At 30.5% G+C, this 22,493-nt stretch overlaps 1 protein-coding gene across 5 annotated transcripts in view; it reads left to right on the top strand.

Moving 5' to 3' along the window:
* The window catches only part of LOC113400360 (cGMP-dependent protein kinase, isozyme 2 forms cD4/T1/T3A/T3B), a 147,863-nt gene that overhangs the window by 97,795 nt on the left and 27,575 nt on the right, over nt 1-22,493 (top strand). For 4 of the 5 annotated variants that reach the window (XM_026639910.2, XM_026639912.2, XM_026639913.2 and 1 more), the window contains exons 3-4: nt 195-361; nt 20,616-20,835. In XM_026639910.2, coding sequence (XP_026495695.1) covers nt 195-361; nt 20,616-20,835 — 387 coding nt within the window. Of the gene's footprint in view, nt 1-194; nt 362-11,982; nt 12,067-16,372; nt 18,143-20,615; nt 20,836-22,493 lie in introns of those variants that run through there. The other variant, XM_026639909.2, reaches the window with a different exon arrangement.

Below are 22,493 nucleotides of genomic sequence, written 5' to 3'. Positions count from 1 at the left end.
AGTCGTACACTATAAAAATGTTGTATTAAAATTTCATGAAAAAATATACTAATTAGTAGGTACTTATACATATTTTTAAGGACACTTAACGAAATGTTATCATGACAAATTGCAAGAATTAATGTTATATCTAGGTGCATGAAAAACATTTTATATTAGATATGTAAATAGAAACATTTTTGTTTTTTTTTCAGATCTCGGGAACTAATAAAGAGTGCTATCTTAGACAACGACTTCATGAAGAATCTGGAAATGACGCAGATTCGCGAAATCGTGGACTGCATGTACCCAGTTACGTATGCTGCTGGAAGCCTCATTATAAAGGAAGGCGATGTGGGCAGCATAGTATACGTTATGGAAGGTAAGATTATATGAACTATTTTTGGCATCCTAAATTATTAATAGGGAATGTTGACCGCCATCTATTATTCAATAGGGAAAGTTAAGCGCCATCTATTGACAGCAAACGGTAACTCTAAACAGTGACATCTATTGTCGAATTGCGGAACTTCTATCAACAGTATCTTCTGAATTGCTTCTTAAACGTACTACTAGATGTCAGTAAAAACGTTCATCAATTTTTTTTTTAATTGTTTTATTATTTTAATAAATTGTTTGATATTAATAAGTTCTATGTTTCTTTGTCCATAATTCTAATACAAGTAGCGATGAAATTTGTTAAGTAAGTTTATTTTTATTATTATTAGTAGGTACATTGTACATTGAGCGAAATACAAATGTATATATATATATACTTAATGATACTTTATATGCGTAGGTATGTAGCGCATTGTATCATATACTTTCCCCAGTGTGAAAGCGGAAAAACAGCAAACGACACCGACTTTTCTTGTGAGATGTTGGCGCTAAGCCAGTATTTCTTTTAGTAGAAATCTTACATTTTTCATTAGACGGTTTTTCAAAGAATACTATAATAATTTCTCTTCAGAGATGCTTGTTTTTTTATATATACATATTCGTAAAAACAACAATATATACACGTCGACGTACGAATTACACTCTATTTAGTTAAATTATACGTTTTGAACAAGTTACATGCATAATATCATATTTATTTTTGAATTATTTAAAATTAAATAAAGAAAATTCTTATGTATCGAAACAACTTGATAACAAATTAACGAAGGTAGATACTATAAGTTGTATATCATAATAAAATACTACGATAATTGTTAATCTAATTTAATAATTATTAAATTTTGTATTTTAAAAGGGCACTGATACACTAGTTGAACAGAATTGAATATAAAATAAGGCTACGTATGTACATATCTTATACTTACACAAATCTAGATATATAAAATCGAAAAACCACTCACTGATTAATCACGAAATCTCAGAAACTATAGCATCTACAAATTTGAAATTTACCAGGTACGTTCCTTATAGAGACATCCGCTAAGAATGGATTTTACGAAACTCCACCCCTAAGGGGGTAAAACGGAGGTCGGAAGTTTGTGTTTTATAAATGTATTGGAAAAACTCATATAGATAACTGTTTCAGTTTCACGTAATTACATGTACTTAAATAAATTAACAAAAGATAATAATTTCCTTTTAAAAAATATTGCGTATAAATTAAAATAACAGTTTAAACCGTTTGTAATCGCGTTTCCATTACGTTTATTTAACGCGAATATTTTATCCTTACGTTTCTAACGTATTAGTAATCGTTTTCTCAGTCGTTATCCGTTTTAAATAATTTATTGCTTAAGTAATCACCGAATATTTCGATGTTTTTTTTTATAAATACTTTTCACGATTTCAATTGAAATTTTTTGTACAGTGAATATTAATGAATGTAAATGGTATTGATTTTTGTATTCACGTCTCTTGCATTTGTGAAACTCGATTGCCAATAAATGCAACGGCCTTGCCAAATGACCTGAACCTTTCCTCAAAAATTGGTTATCTTGTATACGTTACATTAAACTGTAACAAGGCCGATTGGCGGTCGAGCAAATAGACCACCTGGTGAGTGGTCACCACCGCCAATAGAAATAATTAATCATTCCTTATATCACCAATGCGCTACCAACCTTGAGTACTAATATTTTATGTCCCTTGCGCCTGTAGTTACACTGGCTAACTCACCCTTTAAACCGGAACACAACAATACTGAGTGGGTGGTACCTACCCAGACGGACTTGCGCCAAATTAAAGTATATTTCTGTAATTATAAATAATATTCTTTACACTAAGAATAAGATTTAATTTCATACGTTTATTTGTTATTTTTAATCTCTGGTAGCCACATTCTTCCTGACTGCTATAAGGTATAGTGTATATCTGTACCGTAATTGCACTCATGCAAACTCAGGGTACGTCACTAGTGTTAAATAAATGAAATTTAAGAGATGCTAAAAAATTTTAATGTAAAATAAATCTAAAAATTAAAATACTTACACAAATTCATATCTTTAACTTCAATATAATAATTATATTTAAGTATAATTATCGTATTGCATGATACGATCCATTATCAAATTGTATTCTTACACGCTTTTTTTGACTGCAACATTTTTTAACACATTTTTTTTTTTTAAATGCTTGTTTATTAGTAGAATCAATGATCACAATTCTAATGAGTGATAATGTATCGGGAAGATACGAAATACCTCTAAGTTACAAAAATATTTAATAAAGACATATTAGGGTATTGCCAATAATTAGATACCCTGGAAAAGAGTAGAACACACCATCTATATTTATTAGTACCTACTTAAAATAACTTGAAATAGGTATCACTCCGGCGGCTAGCACCTATAAACCAACGTAATCTATGTCAGGGTATCTTTAGGTTTTACAAGTTATTTGTTTTTTATTAATGTTTGTACCAGCAGGGCAAAGATTATTTCGCCAATGTCACGTAGGACGGATAAGACACGAAGAGATTGATCGTTACGGTACAGGTTACGAAATCAATTGAATTTTGATAAAAGACATAATAGTAGTAGTTTCTTTGTCCAAACTCAATCTAAAAAACAAAATCATAAATAATTAATTATAAGAATAATGAAACTTAATTAAGAGCATCAGAACAATCAACAAAAAAAAACAAATAACAACGATCACACATAACACAACTATTTACTATATAATGTATATAAGTTTTTTTTTTTATAAAAATAATAGTTCCAATTTAGCATTAAAAGAAATTACTAATATTCCTATTTACCCCTCCATTTGAGCTTAAACCTTGTGTTATGAGTTGGGACGACAATAGTTCAGGGCAAGCCCAAGGTTCCTGGAGTTAACCTGTGAATTTTTCATCGCAAGGCGGGACACTTTTTCCGGTCCATCCACTCTAATATAAATATTATCAATACAGATAACTCAAAGAAATTTAAATTGTCATAAATGTCAAATTTAAATGTCATAACCATAACACATGTTAAATCATGACACCTAATGTCAAAAACGACAAAATCGCAGTGACAGAAGTTATATAAAAGTAATTAAATATTTTAGTAGTTGAAATTCTTTTTAGATTTAAATCAATGTCTGATTTAAAAACAAATGTTAACCGCGACAAATAAATATGTCATCAACTACGTATTATAAACGTAGTGCTATTTATTTGTATACAATATTTGTTTGTATAATTAAATGTTTATAATCATTAACATATAATAAATATTATGTTGACGGAAGAGAAAGTGAATGTATAATACGTGGTGCAATTATAGGACCATATGCAGTGCGCATGCGTCTAATATGAGTGACGACAGAGGGCGGTGACCGTGTTAATTGTAGTCCAGTTTAAATGCATCAAAGCTTAAACTGTTGCTTCAAGTTCCATTGTGCCATTAACACAAACACGCATTCATAAAGTAACCTAAATTGTTTCTGATTACAACTACACATTTAAATTATTAATATTTTTTGTTGCCATGCTAACAAAAACATAGTTGATTTATGTGTTCAAAAACTGATCAGACATAGGCTGAGTGGTTCAATACCTTTGTTTATAAAAAGAGGAAAAACAAAAAAAATACGATCAGTTTTGAAAGAATTCCTAATAATATTTGGAACAATATTCATTGTCATTAGTACTTTGTAGCTATGTCGTAAATAAAAAAAATAAAAAATTGCCGCTACTATAATAGCGATATAATTTATCCGGTTGTGTCGGTATTATTGTGATCATAACGACAAATTGTGTAAAGCGATTCGTGTTGAGTATGCAGGTCGTATACAAAATGTAAATGTACATAGGGACATTATAATCATATTATGAATAGAAGATTAAAAAATTAAATTAGCGTTCGATTTTCAAGATATCAATAATAACTCAATAATAATAATAACAACATTTATCAGAATTAAATCGAATTTTAATTTTATAAACTTTCAATGTTTTATTAAAATATGATGACATCAAAAGGACAACTATTTTATTATAAGAAGACCATTTGACTAGAGGTAACACACACTTTAAGCGGCAAAACAAAGATCGTGAGTTATTTAAGAAGTTTTTGCTTTTAAATTCCTATTTTGCAGTTAGCTTTATATACCTAGTTAGTTTGCAGTATTAGTTAGATGTCATATATATCTAGTGTACAGACCCTCTAGATAAAAGTCTAAAAGTCAGAATGTTGAGATATACAAAATAGTTTTGATATTTGAGTTATTAGTATACTAGCGTTCCGCCCCGACTTCTCATTGGTGATATTTATTAATAAAGAACGTGATAAGTGCGCTAAGCAATAACATATTTAGCAGGTATGTTTATTTTATAATAACATTTGTTTATTTATTAGTTTATATAAGTATGTCAATGAAAAATATTATTTATAATTTATATTATAGATTGAAAATTTTGTAATTTTAACTTCCAATGTCAACATTTTATTGAAGATTTCCAAACTCCCGGTGTCGCAGCGAGTGATTTTTTTACTTGCACATTTAATTCGGATATGATGATATCTTTTTAAATATTCACTCGAATGTTATAACGTATAAACAATTTTTAATCTACATATATCAAATGCCAAGGTAACTTGCATATTTATATGAATAATAATCATTATTTATTGATGATATAAACAACCTATCGTTTTTTTTATTAATTGTAGAAACAAAACATAATAGTTTTTACCTTAAAAGGCATTCACATGCTATGTCGGACTTTTTTGTAGGCTTTTTTTATGAACTACGATTTTCTAGTACAATGTTTTAATGTATCACTGTTCGTCGTTTATGTCATTCGTGTGTTTCTCAGTGATGTCGTTTCATACAAAAACATTTTTTAAATAATGTTATTTATATGTATACAAACATTCCTCGTCTATTTCTCTTTATTACTGAAAATCGCTTCAAAATCATTTTGTAATTTTGAAAGTGACTTAATTTTATTCAGTTTATTATTATATTATAGATAGATTATAGATAAGTAAAAAGGAACAAACATAATTTTTTGGATCATCTGTGGTCGAACAAATAAAAAATCTTGACAACGAAAATCTTAATCTTTCAATGCAGAAATAAAAAAAAATATAATAATAGTAGTAATACTTATTTTTCATTATGTTATTGTTATGTTTAAATAATCTTGAGCTCTTTACCACCAACCACACCAACCGTAAACCAGTAAACCATGCTGAATTAAAAGTAGAGTTTTGCAAAACACTCGTATAATAATATCACCTTTAATACAATACAAATACGGTTGACAGTCGTTTACACTTGAGAATCTTTTTATCACTTGATAATTTTAGATTTAGTTCCACTCGCTTATAATAGTGACCACATTAGTCAATAATACGGCCTTAATGTTTATGGTTTATTGTTTGAACATCACTATGTAGGTTTATTATGAAATTTAATTCACCATTTAATATAAAATGTTGCCATTACTACAATTGTAACAAAAAAAAATGACTCGTAGCCATTTCACGAGTGTTTGTCGCAATAGTCCATTGCGACCATTCAACTCACGTATACGTTGCAAAATCTTTTTAATACAACGAATCGACCCGACTTAACACCTGTTGCAAGTTGATGGTACTATGCCAAAAACCTTCATACAACTGCCAACAGTATATTAAAGTTTCAATTCAATCGGATCAGCAATGCGTGAACGCATAAAATACGAACACGAATTCTTATAATATTTAAGATGGATGATAGCTTGGAGTTGGAACAATATGTCTATCGATTTTATGATAGACAGTTATTTAAAAAAAATACGCAGAACCGCTGACCTTGTTCTGGTCATCGGCTCTGCTATAGTTATAATAATTTTATGTTTATACTGATAAGCAACTTTAAGATATCGACGGCATTTATTTGATTTAAAAAGAAAAAGGTTCAAAATAGTTAGTTTTATTTAATCAACACAGCTTTTTCTATGCTTTCTCTTCCGAAGTCGGTAACAAAGTGCCCCCTGTACTTAAATTAACCCTCTTTTATTAAATTGCCCGCCCCACCAGAGGCGGACATCAACCACAAAAACACTTCATTATTAAACAAACAGATGTTGTAAAATCACTGTATTAGAAAATGGTTTTGACAATTATTTTTATAAAACAATTAATAATTTTAAATGAAAATACAGTAGAATCCGTTTATTATGACTCCGCCTTTATTGACCAACCGTTTATTGTGACGTACTTACACTATGAAGTTTGTTTCTCATATAAAATTCGTTGTAAAAAAAGTCGGATATAATGACTTCCCTTATAGTGACAGTTCGCTTATTATGACCCATTTTTAATAAATTATGTCCGGTTATAATGACCGACATGATTCTTTACAGCTTCGGTAATGTTTCGTTCAGCACCCGGCTCGTTTTTATTTTTAATCTGAGTGAATAATTGACACTTGAAGGTCACGCACCATATACGGGGAAAAAGAAGGCGAGGAAGAACCATTACCTACCGCAGAAGAGGCAGTAAAGGCTGCAGATTTGTTCATAGCAATAGTGAAAATGATAATTTGACCATGGCTTTGTCTTCTATACACAATAGTATTAGAGACTGTTATTACAAAACAAAAGCAGACAAAAATTACAGATTACTTACATCAAAATATGAAAAATGTAGTACATACCTACATGTTTCGTATGTACTTATTACGTGCAAAGTACCTATTATTATACCTACCTATATATTTTATGTTTTTCACAAAACGCTTTGTATGACGTCCGGTTATTATGACGTATTTGTCAATTCCCTTCGATGTAATTATAAACGGATTCCACTGTAATTAAAAGTAATTAATAGTAATTACACGATTAATCAATTTTTATAAAATCAATACCGGGCATATTTTACCCACACAATCATTTTAACATTTAGAATAATTTTAAGACTAATAAAATTAACCTTATCAGCTAAATAATATTCGCGGCGACATATCTTATATGTTTGTATACTAGTATACATAATTTAGATTCTCATAATTAATATAAAAATAAAATAACCATTTTTTTTAAATGGAATTTAGTTTTGCCAACAGGTCCCAGATTATTCTGCCAATGTCGCGTGCGTTAATTTATTTTATTCATCCGTCTAATCCGTGTTTTAAAAGTCAATAAAATAATTACCGATCAAATCATACCTAAGGTAATATGTTTGATTATATTGAGGAAATTGTTAAATATTTATTGATAAGTCTATTTAAATTAAACGGTAGCAAATATCATGCAAAACGAATTCTTCTTGACTTTTCTATCTCGCATGGTTAATCGTGATCTTTAGTTACGTTCCAATTCCGTTAAAAGCGGAGTGTTAGTCGAACAATTTAAAACGGTATATTATTACAAAGGTAAGTCTTATAAATAGCTTTAGTCTTAAATTGGTCGTGCAATGTTGTCTCCGATACATTAAACCGATTAATCATCCATGAAATTTGATTGTGAGAATAATTAGGCATTTTCAGATTAAAGTTATCGATAGAAATTAATGAAATTTAATTTCATTTAATAAACCGAATTAAATCGAGTTGAAATTATGAAAAATTTGCTAAAATGTCTAAAAGTGTTTATGATTTTGTTATATTCCACCATAATTTCTAATATTGTAGAAATCCTGCAAATCTTTATATATCTTTTATTACTAAAAAGGAATGCACAATATTTTTTGACGGCAATTTTAGGTGTTGGTTCAGTTAATGCACCAATGTCGTATTGAATAAGCGTGAACCCGAAAACCATAACAAAAAAACTAAAAGCTAGTTAAAATTATTGCTCAGTTTTATAGTTATTTATGTCTGGAGACTAATAAATATAAAATATATCGATGTTCGCAGCATGGTACTGGAGGCAAGTGTAGTAATTTATTTTTAAACAGAGTAAACAGCGTAAGAACTTTATTACAAATAATACTTACAAATAAATCAAAACGACGATATTATATTCAATCGTTTGCATACAAACAAAGACATTAAATACTACTTAGATCTGATATCTCTTTCTCATACAAATAACAAAAGATAAATGGTGGAATTTACCATGGTAAATGCGATAACTCAATTCAAGTAACTATTAGAAAGCAAAATACCTATATATCTTCTGTTATAAGAGAAGATTGGAGGTATTTATTGGAGATTATCAAACGATTGTTGTCAATTGTCATATAAACCCCCATACCGTATTGTAATTTTACTGTTCACTGACAAACGAATGAGGGTAATTCTCAAGATGCATTCGAAGCCATGACCTTAAACATTTCTAAGCGCGTTAAACGATACGCCCTGAAATGTTTTAATTTGTGTAACACTAACTGACTCTGACCTAATGGTAACCTGTTTGTTTTCACTGATTTTTTTTTATTATTAAATACCGAGTCAAGCGAACTCTTTGCTTATATTCAGTACTATTTCTCGTTTAGTATTATTAGTGTATGGTATACACTATGGGATTCGTCGACGCTAAGTGCGCCAGGGCACCTACTAAACCAGTGGTTCCCACCTTGCCTTTTCGGTCAGCATCACGTCATTGCTTGCGCGGAGCCGTGACGAAGTAGCCTACCTATAGTAAATCAATAGTTTATTGCTTAGGCAGTGTAATATCTTTACTATGTAAGTACTATTATTAATTGCGAAAATGTTTGCTCAGATGTTTGTCCCCCTTTACGCTTTAACATCTGGGCGTTGTTACATTTGGTATAATATGATATAGGGACATGTACATTTTGAGTGTTTGAAAAATCCTCAAATGTTTTACTCTTGTAGTAGCGTAGTGTGCAAAAGCTAGTAAATATTAATAGCTTTGAACTGTCATCTTACTTAATTCGTTAATTAAATATATTTAAATCAAGCAACATTTTTATTAAAGACTGAAAGATTATTTTGAATAAATATTTTTTTATTTCAAAGATTAAAATGAACCGTGATTTGTGAAAGTGAAGCCACAAGATCTCAGCCTTGACCGCGGTTTGATTTACGTCACGAGTAAAATGCGAATGAAACTATCATCATTTTTACTTTTACTTTAATTTTCAAATCTTTTTGTACTTTAATTTAACAAGTTGCTCCGTGCAGTTACAAAACTATCCTGTTCTGTCTCCGTGGGCCGTAGGGTGTTAAATATCCTATAAACTTCCTAAGGATATAACTTTATAAGGATACGGCTGTCAAATTAATAAAATATATTTCAAATCTGATTGGTGTTGTTTATATTTTTTTTAAATATTCTTATATATATTTTTGGGTTAACTATTCATTCAATACAAGTGTATTGTATTATTCAATACATCCTATTAGGTTATGGAAAATTAATATTACCGAAAAAAAGACTTAATATAATGTAATAATCTGGTTTTTAATTTAATTGTCATTTATTGTTATTTTTTCTTATTAATAATTAATATAGATGTTAATGTTAAAAAAAATTCAAACAAAAAATACTTTTTAAAAAAAAGCTTTTATTTAAATGCTCTAAAAAGAAGAAAATAAAATTTTCCTTTAAAATTTTAAGTATCAATTTATAACCTCATTATAGACAATTTCTTTAATCATAAAAGCATCGAGCCCTATCATTTGATACCTATATTGCAGAAATGCATAAAAATAACTATTCTGCCATCTCGAATGTTCCACCATATTGGAATTAGAATGACGTCACATTGTTTTTCGACTTACTCTCAACAAGCCCTATCATTTGATACCTATATTGTAGAAGTGCATAAAAAATAACTATTCTGCCATCTCGAATGTTCCACCATATTGCACTTATAAAGACGTCAGCTTATCGTGTATTGTCATCCAAACTTAACGTGTATACAAAATTTCAGCCAAATCGGTTAAAGATATCTGCTTCAAAATTGAGTTGCAAGATTCCACCCCCCCATACATATATACATACATTGCAAGTTAAATAAAAGCTTTTAATAAGTCTATTTATAAAGTAATATGAGTAATCAGATTAATATCTCAACTAAACACATAACAACAAAGGCATCTCAGATTACTAAATAAATATTCAATTAAAATAATATAAACAATTCAATTAACATCAATGAATGATAGACCATTTTATTCTTAAAAAATCTACCAAAATACCATTAAGAATTTTGATATTTTGTGCCTTATCTTTGCATTGATCTTGTTCCAAAATATAAGGATAATTTTCCACGACGATAGACGACTTAATTTAAAAGTGTACAATATCAGCAAAAATACAGAGTAATCAATATTTTTATTTATTATATATTTTGATTGAACCAGGAAACCATAGCGAGCGTCTGATCTCTGATTTAATTTAATCTACACATATAATAAAATTGGAGTGTCTGTTGTTTAAAATAACCGCGTTTTACTAAATGCATATCTTACTATACACGATTACTATACACGGTACATATACCTAAATAACATTTTTTTACAATTTTTGTCTGTCTGTCTGTCTGTCTGTTTGTTCCGGCTAATCTCTGGAACGGCTTGACCGATTTTGACGGGTCTTTCACTGGCAGATAGGTGATGTAATAAGTAGTAACTTAGGCTACTTTTAGAATTATATGTAAAATAATAATAAAGTCACGCTTTTTTATTAAATTCAAACGCGCACGAAGTCGCGGGCACAGCTAGTTGGGTAATATATTGATTGCTCACAGCTATTTAAATAACACTGATTGCAAGCATTAACTAGAATTATCATCGTGGACGCTAAACCGTTTACTCAAGTTCCGGTTTTTTCATCACAGCCCAGTCTGCTACTAATGGCAATAGCCATTTTTAAAGAAAAAAAATATAAGTCACGTCCCTCCAACTAAAAATCTAAAAACCACCTCTATAAGGTGTAAAGTCTAAATATTACGGTGGGCTTTGATTAATAAGTCGCTATACTAAATTTTACTTTCCACGTGAAGCATCTTTGCCAACGTCACTAGGACCTTTGGTATATCACTGAAATTAAAGATCATATCTATTATAATCAACCGATTATTTTTCCTTCATAATTTCCCTTTCGTTTTCTAATATTTTCGATACTATTATCCGGATTATGGCGTACTTACGTAACATGATACTGACACAGTTGTCTGTCTTAATTTACATTTAATCGTGTAAACGGCTTCTAAATTTAAAATTTCACTTTCTCTGTGACTTATACGAGTAGGTTAGTTTTTACGTCTTCCTTTAAAAGTTATCTAAATCGTAATTGAAACCTTGGGATTATAAAATAATTACTGTTTTCTTTGTTACTTTTGAAAAGACGATTACATTTAAATTTATGATAATCGTGTATCGAGTCATTAAAATAAAATGTTAACTTTCGTAAAAGAATTTTGCTTTTGTTTTCATATAAAATATTTTAACCTTTTGCAGAGCCACCTTGTCTATTACATTGTTTTTTTTTTACGAAGTAAGAGCTTTTAAAGTCAGGTATAAATGCTTTGTCTCACTCTGTATGCGCAAGTTCTCGCTCGCACACGTCAACAGTGCGTGCGCAGGAGTTGATCAAGTTCGGACTTCGGAGTTCTGAGCAGTCAGCAGTGCAGTAAGCGGGGCTACGCTATCGTGATTGGTCGTCGCATGCCCATGTCTCGCGTTCCGAATTTGAAATAATCGCGACGAACATCAGTTTGAAGAATGATGATTTGTGTACGGTTAAGTTTTTGTTTTATGTTCGTAATGTTGTGATAAATTGCAAAGTTGTGGAGCGTCAAGGCTCAGTGCCGTGTCAAGGTGTTTTTTTCGCGCAACTTGCAGCTGTCACAACAAAGATTTCAAAGGATATTAAGTGTATCGTAATGAAAAGTTCGGGTAGCGTACGTCCGCTTTATGCCACAACGATTTTGTTACCTTTTGTTGCAACATCAAGATTGATTTCACAATTTTTAAAGTGTTATCATGAATGAAATTTATGACTCTTATAATTATGTTAGTTATTTCCATCTAACGATGTTATAAATTAAGTAAATTTTAAAATTTGATATTTGTTCTTGAGTCATGTTTGCGTGCATTATCCGAATGTCGTGAAAGTATTTTGGAGCGTTGTCTTCACGGTAAAGATTTTAGCATACTAATGTTCAAGAAAGGAGCTTTCTACGTCTTGCCTTCCAACCTTGCAAAGTATTTTGTTTTGATACATTTAAAAATGCTATGGCGTTCATTTCCAATCAATTGACCAAATGTGTCATCATTAAATATAAATCCTAAATATAGTTTCTTAATTGGTAGACAGTCGTAAATTATGTTTGGCATGGTTAATAAACGAAACTGGTTTTATTTAATTTACGATTTGCCACGCTCCGTGCACATATTATTAGGCCAATAGTTTTGATATTCAGATATCGGAAATGCCGTACACTTATAATTCGTATATGAACCGAGCATAACAGATGCAGATGCAGTATCTTCAATAAATTCACTTAGGGATTAGAAAGTTATGACTTTATCAATGTGACTGACGTTACGATCGTGATTTACTGGTATAATAATGTGGTATACTCACTCGTCACACGTCTATAATAACGATTTTATCATTTAATTATAGTATATGCTATAATAAACAGTCACGAAACCATAGAAAGTTGCTATTATTTGTGTAATTTAAAAATATATATTTAGTGATAATTTGAAACATAAAGATTTCTCTCAAAATTGAAATTGCTTTAGGAATATTTGTATTGAGATAGTTGAATAGGTCTTTTATAAATGGGAATGTCGGTCTTTTAGTTGGTTGGTTAATAGCCTCATTCATAGAATCCCTCGGGTACAGTTTAGCTGCTAGTATTGTCTAATCTTTTGTGGAAAACTTCAATTGTTTCGAGTAAATGAGCTATTTATGAATCTTTAGAATATTCTCTAAATGTTACTTCTAGATTTTAATATGAATTATCACGTACTATCTGAATATACGTGATGTTATTTACTTTGATTCTTTCAAATCTAATATAGATTTCATCGGTTCACATTTTAGTGCCTTTGATACTAATCTTGTAAGGTTAAACTGTAAACTGTATTATCAAATATTCTGAACAAGCAATCTTCTGTATAATTGAGCAATTAAGTTTATGATGACCAATTTAACACTTCCGAAGACAGGCAAAGTTGTTCGACATTTATATATTTTATTATTATTATGAACTCTTTATATATCTCAGAAGATAATGTAATGTATACCATATTCAATATTAATCATAAATATTTCGGATGATTACCTATTTAGTTTCGTTATTTAATTATGCTTTTCTGTAGTCGTCAAATTAATCGTAATCATTAAATTAAATTCACTTTTAATTACTTAATCACGACGTATGAGTTTTGAATTGTATGGTAATTCATTTTGAATATCTCGGGGAACTCACATATATTTCTCATTGTTCATTCTGATGTTCATGATCTTGGTGTTCATATTCGATTATAAATACTTCTTGATTTATATATTAGAATTAACATATTTATATTTGGTAGATTATTCTTTTCTTTTATTAATATGTTATCGTAATGTTGCGTATGCGTCTGTACATACACAGGTTACAGGAATCCCTAATCATATAAATTAATTAGTGTTTTTGGTATATTTTGTTCAAGATAGACAATTAGGAATATAGCAGTGTTACATTTCTTTGCTTTGGAAATTGGAATTTACGTAGAGCAACAGTTTTAGCTTTAGCGTCCGGAGAATTATCTCTGAGGTTGTGTCGGTTTGCCGCTCATTGGACTATATCTATATCTAATAAAAACGGTAAAAAAAATCCAGCAGAAAGACATTATTACATTGTATTACAATTGTTTTATTGAAATTTCTTGAAGACCTACTCGATATTAAAGAAACATACAGCAAACTATTTCACTTTTGTTCTTTTCTTTAAGGCCAATCAGAGTTAAGTCATAATTTTATTGTTAGCTTTATTACTGTTTATTAATTCGTAGCTAGGAGAGCCGTCGCTTGTCGATCTTATCTTTCGATTTTCTATTATACATTTTTACTTGTTAATGAGACTATGATAACTAGGTATAGATTTCTCAAGTTCCTAGATTCTCACGTATCGATGGCCAGTCCATTGGATATGTGGATCGTTGAACTGGTTTCAACTCTATTGGTCTAGAAATCGTTTTCTAGTAATTCGATCATGCGTTTAGTAATTAACTTCAATTTGCAAAGTATGTGTGTATCTGCAATTTAAGAACGATGCAACAATTAACAAACTAAAGATTTATGTAAATTGGTAATTTATCTCGTGCCTTGAACTGTATTGAATTTGTGTTAGGGAGTTAATGATTTTATGTAATCGTTTTAAATTTAAATATTTCGAATTAAATCGTAGCATTGTTTGTTCCAGATTCAAACTATAATTCCTTGTTATGAAACAGATTGTATATACACATTTATTAATAATTGTAATGCAATCATTATAATATTTATTTTTCTAGTCGCCAAATATAGAAACCTGTTTAGTAAGCAAATTATTATATATCAAATACAACTTTTTGTCATTATTGATATATGAACTATTACCACGTCTGGATTATTTTATATCGAACGAATAGTTTATTGGTTTGATTTAAGTTGAGGGTAATCTTAAATAATACAAGGAGGTTTAATTATAATGAATCATAACATTTATATATTACTACCGTGCTTGTTACGTTTTACTTCAAGTTTGTTTACGAATGTCATGAAAGTATTAGGCAAACGTGAATATTCGGCAATGCAATGGTATTCGACATTTGTTTTCATTGTATATTTTTAAGATTATACAAATTTAAGTTGGACTTTTATTTTACATTATTTACATTTTGTTGGCTGTAGACCTTTATCTTAATGTGTTAATTTATATATATATTTAGTCTTAGCGAGAAAAATAAGAAACTTAAAATATAAATAAAATTAGGCGTCAAATGGAAGCTTCGTCGATCTTCAATACGTATTTCGTCGTGATTTATAAATCTTTACGATTGTTTTATTCGATTCGATACGTTTATTCGTGATTGGACTTTTAAGTAAGACATAAAATAAGAAATAGTATCGGGAATCATTACCCGAGAATATTTAAGATACAATTCAGCATTATACTCGTCTATACAGCATCAGTCTTTCGTTAAATACAAACGCCCCACAAATACGCAGACATCAGACATTACTCATGACCGATGCCTATATTTAACGGTTAGATATTGTGCGCTAGTAAACAATTTTGGGTTACGAGTAACAAATCGTTAAAGTCGTACCTATCAATATATTTCAATTAATTCTGTCGATATTATTAATAAAAAATCTATCGACTATTAAATTATTATTCTTTTTGTTATTTTTTAGTTTTTATTGTTAAAACAACCTTGATTTTTTTAATTTATTTTATATTGTAAATAAATTATTGTAATAATAATGCTTATAACATTATAATGTCTCGAGTAGTGTCTGCACTGCCGCCAATGAGTTGCACTAAATCGCAGTGAAAGCGCAATAATAACAATGATAAAAAATAGCTACTGTGCGCGGAATACATTCGACCATTATCTAATTATTGCGTAACGATACAGTTTACATTGATGGACTCTTGAGGCCCAGTTGTTTCCTCGTGGAATGATGGCTTGTGCAATTCATGTTTACGATCCGTGACGCGTCCATTCTTACTTCTTACAGAACGTATTTCTTTTAAATATTTTCAATAGTGAAATATAAATTATACAATCAAATGATGTGATTGAATCTGATTAAATTATTTTTGAATGTAAAAAATATTATTAAGGTATTTTTGAACTTAAAATAATAATAAAAGTTTTGCGTTGAGAATGATCTAACACGTAGTATAATAATTACACAGAACTTGTCACATCCACAGAGAATGACTCACACGATCTCCTCATGAGTCACGTAAAATAAAATAGTATGCTTAAATAATTGTGATACTAACCAAAAAATTGTTGTGGCATAAAGGGCATTGTTATATGTTCTCAGGTTCGATGAAAAAAATAGTGTTTAAAAAGTGTAAATATGAAATTAACTACTACAATGGAATCAATGCTGCTTATAACAGGACTATATTCAAAGAACGGTTCACAAAGCAAAAATACACTTCAGATTGTTAAGAAATTGAAAACATTATGAAAATCAAACATTATCCAGGGAAAGCGGTCATGGAGGATCCTTGGCTTTCTATCAACGATAGAACTATGGACCTTGTTTACGCCGCTAATTGGGTCGGGGCAAACAATCTCCAGAACTACAAAGAGGATGACGATCAATCTAAGTCTAGCTTTAATTCAATATCTAGAAGTAAATCTTGTCGAGATGTGGGGCGAACTGTCGAAAAAGAAGAAAATGACGATACATATACACAGACGCGTCAACGGTATAATTACAACAACAATGTTTCTAATGAAAATATATCTCAGTTAGCAAAATATCAACAGGATATCGAGGAAAAGGCAAGGGCCAATAATAATTTCCTTTCGCCAAATAAATTAAAACACAGCTACAGTTTTAAAGATATGCCAAATGGTTATAAACCATCAACATTGAGAAGAGTGAAGCGACGAAATTTCACCGATTGGGATATTGAATCTTTTGCCTCTAGTGATCGGCAAGCCCCAGTTCCCCCACAGAGAAAAGATTCTCTCAAATATGCACATCGTCAAAGAAAAGTTGATTCTAAAAAAAGCTTTTATCCTCTCCCTGACCCAGGGCCAGTACCGCCTGATCCATCGTCTGAGTCCTATTACGAATATTATTCAAGAGTCAGTCAACAAAATAATGACACTGATAGCGATAAAATTAAACAGATCCAAAAAGAACCAAGAAAAGAAAGAAATGTTCTAAATGGCGATATAAAATCAAATGGAACAGTTCGTGGATATGGCAACGATACTATGTATCAATTAATCAATTCAATGGCAACCTTAGATTTGACACCGATTAAATCTAGATCAGGAAATAAAAACCTCGACATGGATAGTGAGCCGGAAGATTTGGGTTTATACATGCATCCTATTAACGAATCGTTATCTACATGCGAACCACTTCCTAAGCGCACAACACAACCTGACAAAGAACGGAACGGACGTGCAGACAATATTAAACCTAGTTTTCGCTCTAAATCTTTAAGAGTAAAAAGCGAAGGTAGGGCACCCTTACGATCTTATCTCGATACACATGAAGAAGAAAGTAAAGTTTATAATGGAGTTACCGTCACACAGCCAAAACGAAATCTTTCTCCGAGCGAACAGCTGACACTTATGCAGTACGGAATGTTTCGAGGAAGTCAACAGCCACCGATCGTGACTGGCAATGGACACCATTCTGTTGATTTAGGAAAGGAAAGTGATACTATTAGGACTACAAACGGTGCTAGACAAATTAAACCGGATAAATACGGAAAGTTATATAATACTGTGAGAGTGAAAAGTGAAGATCGGTATGATAGGTATAACGACATTTTATCTTTTAATTCGCCTAGAGATCGTATTAGTGAAGAACGTGTAGCAAGTAAAAATGGTGCGTATCCGCGAAGTGCTAAAAGTTCATCAAGTGGTTCTGACTCTGATTTCTCGATTCCTCGACCAAAACTAATAGTGCCTGTTCATACTTATGGAACTCGAAAGAGAAGGACCGGAAATCTTTGTCAAAGAGATAGTACAGCAACAGAAACATCTCTCGACGCGGGTATATTACTCGATGTCACGCGCTTAGAAGACAAATCATTTGATAAAAATGAAAATGAGGATTCAGGTAAAAATTACATATTATAAATATAGTATGTTCGTTTTTATATTCCTTATCTTTATCATAAGATTATTCATAGTCAACTTTGTTGACATTATGATTGATGTACTACAGCCTAAACTAGATTTGAAGACTTAAATAACATCGGGTTTTTAGTATTTTTTTACAACAATTTCGTTTTAATAACTTACAAACATCTTTCTAATTTTGTATCAATACGCCAAATTATTTAGTGAAATCAATTTTCAAACAGCTTTGCTAAACAAAGTTGGACATTTCACAGCCTCTTGTTATGAAAGTTAACACATAATATGATTTTATGATGGGTGCCACTTCATTTGACGACTCATAATTTAGTCGACACGTCGGATCATTTATGACGTCTGAAACCAGATGCTTTATTACATACACTACTTGAAGATTGCTAAACAAATCGAGGCAGGCATATTAATTAAAACTCGCTTCTAAATTGACCTACTTACAAATTTAATGAAGCATGTACATAGGAGGAATACATATTAATTTAAAGATAACGATAATAATGTACTCAATAATTACATCGATATTGACCTAAATGGCCAACTTGCTTATAATTAGAACTAAATTATATTTTATAATTAAATCATTTGTGTAACTTATATACAATATATTTCTTTAGTTTGTATCAAGGCTTTCGATCTCGAGGTCCTGGATCGATCGGTGTAGTAAAATGTTATTGGGTTTTCCAAGAAATTTTTAGTAGCTGATGTTTTGATTTAACACTCCCGTGCCTCGGAAATCACGCCAAGTCTAGGCTCTACGCCGATTCTCACTCTACTTGTGTCGTATAATAGATTTCGATCCCATCGGATTATGGGCGTGTTGGAAAAGAGATTGTATGTTCGTGTATTTGCGCACACGCTTGATCACTTAGATATCACTTGCGTGGATAGATATTCTCCGTCGTGAATATCCGCTATGATAGAAATCTATCAGCAGAACATAATATTTTTTAAATAAAAATATCGCTGTTTCCATCTGTATCGAATTCTAAGTTTATTGTTAAGGCAGTCATGACAAAGACTAACGATAAGAAGCAAGGCGTTTAAACTTTTAACCCGTAATATTATACAAGTCACCTTGAAACACTTTCATTTGCAAGCCAATATATTTGCCTGTTCATTTAACAATCGCCATACGATATATGCATGTAACATACTATATATGTGTGGATATTTTGTATTATGTTGTATCCGTGTATATAAAATTACATAATTTGATTATATTTGATTGAAATAATCTGATTTAAAACTTTGTCTAATAAATACGACGATAATAAACGCAAAATATAATATTAAATCTATATTTAGAACAAGACACAGCAGCGCTTAATATACTTTTAGCTCACACATATATAATAGAATATACGATAGATTGATAAACTTGAAATGAAGGCCAGGCCGTGTTACACTATACGGTATGTTACAATACTTAAATATTTTAACGTATATGTATGTACTAATGAAGTGTTTCCAACAAATTAAATAAAACAAAGAACGATATCAAACGCTTCTTTGTGTTTTCGCAAGCCTGTCAGCTTGACTTAATTATGTTACTTAGATTTCAATTTCTGTTTCATTGTTTTGTGATTTATATTAATTAAATGCCATACAATGACATACGAACGCCAAATAATTGGCAGATTACATTTATTAAATACTAGCTTGACATTCGGCCTTACCCGCGCGAAATTTATAAAATACAAACTTCCAAGTCCCGTTTTACCCCTTTAGGGGTGAAGTTTCTTAGCGGATGTCTGCACCCTATAAGGAACCCACCTGCCAAATTTCAAGTTTGTAGGTGTTATGGTTTCTGAGATTTCGTGATTAATCAGTGAGTGGTATTTCGCTTTTACATGTGTGTTTTGAAGTTGTAATATCTAATGTACAGTTATTGTTTTTATTTCGCTGTATTAAATTAAATAATGTTAACAAACTTCATATCTAAATGGGTATACACAACTTAAAACAATTATTACACCTATAAAATAACAAAATAAAAAAATATACATTTACTAATTTTCTTTCGACTTAGTTAAAAGTAAAAAGAATATTTTATTTTTCTTTTATATTTTATATTAAATTATATTATAGGCTTTTATTGACTTGTCTATCTAGTTTACCACATACGAAACTTTTTGCAATATCCCGCCAAGATTTCTAACGAAACTGGTTATGAGTCACCCGTGAGAAACGATTAGAATCTGAATTAACATCAGCCTTGGACATTTATGGTTGTGTGTCAATAAACACAGTTCCGTTATTATAATTTTGGATTATGTCATGTCAATTTATTTAAATGTAAACAATTTTGATCTAGTTTTTATCAAAATTTCGATTGTCTCAACAAACGAAATTGAATTTTGAATGTTATGTCATTTTTAAATTAGGAAATTTATGTTATAGTGAAAATATTATATATTTATCTCGTTTGTCATCAGAGGGCAGAGTGGAAGTGTCTCGCGAGAACAAATACCTCAGCACGATGGCACCGGGCAAGGTCTTCGGCGAATTGGCGATCTTATACAATTGCAAGAGAACCGCCACGATCAAAGCCGCTACCGACTGCCGGCTTTGGGCTATCGAGCGGCAATGTTTCCAGACCATCATGATGAGGACTGGCCTTATCAGACAGGCTGAATATACAGACTTCCTTAAGAGGTAAGATCTTTGCACTTAGAAGTACTACACAGGGACCGCTACAAGAAAGCTTAATAAATATTTAGTTACGTATGTTGCACAATTGCAATAAAAAAATCTAGTTTCTTCTCATAATATAAAAGTCACGTCTTAGAAAAACTATCTAGCCTGAATTGAAATTAAAATTTAAATATTATATTAAAATATTTTACGTTACGTTATGTTTCAATCGAAATAATCAATACTATCAACGGAAACATTGAAATTATTTCATTTAGATATCAATTGATTTTGCAATTATGTTACATACAGATGTAATACTATATAGTGACATAACTTGAAACTCTTATTGTTTGTGTTTATTTAAAATAAGTTTATTACAATATACGAATGAAAACGAATAAACGTATTGTGGTATGTACAAGTTATTTCTGACATTTATATCTTTAGAATTTAGCATTCAGCTTCATACCCCGCTTGTATTCTGGTTCAATGAATTATTATTTTCGTAGCAACTATTCTGGGATACGTTTTATTATGACACAAGTTGTTTACGTCTCTGGGGGTCATCAACATTACCAGTGACCAACCACGTTGATTAGTACGTATACTTTTTGTTTACGGTAGTTTTTCGTCTGTTTACAAGTTGTAGTTGTTTCATCTTTGGTTTATTTTCGACGTAAACATTTCTTTCTGGTGTTTATATTGTATTATCAATGTTTGGTCTTAGTGAACGGTTTTTATTATCTTTTTTATAACGATTCCCTATTTAGAACACGAGCAAGTGTAATGTCTAAATTTTTTCCCCCATTCCTTAGCTTCAATACTATTAGTGTAACTTTTGCAGATCTTTATATTTTTACTATTGATGCATTTCTTTTTTCAAAAATGCAATAAGTCATGCTCTCGGGCTCAAACCACGCAGGGTTTATATGTCTGAAGGTCACATCGTACTTCATGCCCATTTTCTATACTGTTTTTGTTTTTATTTTTATATGTTGCCTGTAATATTTATTTCAATAGCAAGCTCATTTTGGAATATTTGAAACATTAATTGCTAACTGCGTTTGCCATAACCGTATTTTTCAACAGTATTTGGTACGTAGGTAGGAAGTCTAAATGGCGTAACTGTAGAGGTCTGGCTCACATACTGCACATATTAATTATTTTATCAAATGATTTATATTTATATTCGTCACATTTAGTAAGATAAACGCTTTCCTTATCAATGTTCTTATTTCAAGATTCAATTTTATTAATATGTATCTATGTACGTATTTTAATGTAATGTTATCTTTTCTTTTAACTTTCATAAACGTTTTCAATTACGCAAGAATGGCTATATTTCATTCATTTAAATTTTCTTATCGATTTGTTGAAGTCGTTAAGACTAAAATGCACTACTGAGAACCTTTAGTTGGAAGGTTATTGACCCGAGACACTTATGCAAATTCAATGGGCGTACAAAGTCCTATTCTTCTGCTTTCGTACATCGAGACTTGAATTTGTCGTCAACACCTCTTATTTAAGAAAATATAATAATAGCATATTAAATAGTCATTGTGCTAAGAATCATAAATGAATCTAAAACTTAATTATTCAATTATAATTTATCAAGTGTACATGATAAATACGTTAAATCTTTTGGCTTATAGCATTCTTATAACAGAAGATGTTTC

Source organism: Vanessa tameamea, chromosome 17, assembly GCF_037043105.1.
Source record: "Vanessa tameamea isolate UH-Manoa-2023 chromosome 17, ilVanTame1 primary haplotype, whole genome shotgun sequence".
In the NCBI taxonomy this organism is placed as follows: domain Eukaryota; kingdom Metazoa; phylum Arthropoda; class Insecta; order Lepidoptera; family Nymphalidae; genus Vanessa; species Vanessa tameamea.
Note: the sequence above shows the minus strand (reverse complement) of the source record. Positions and strands in the feature narration are given on the sequence as shown.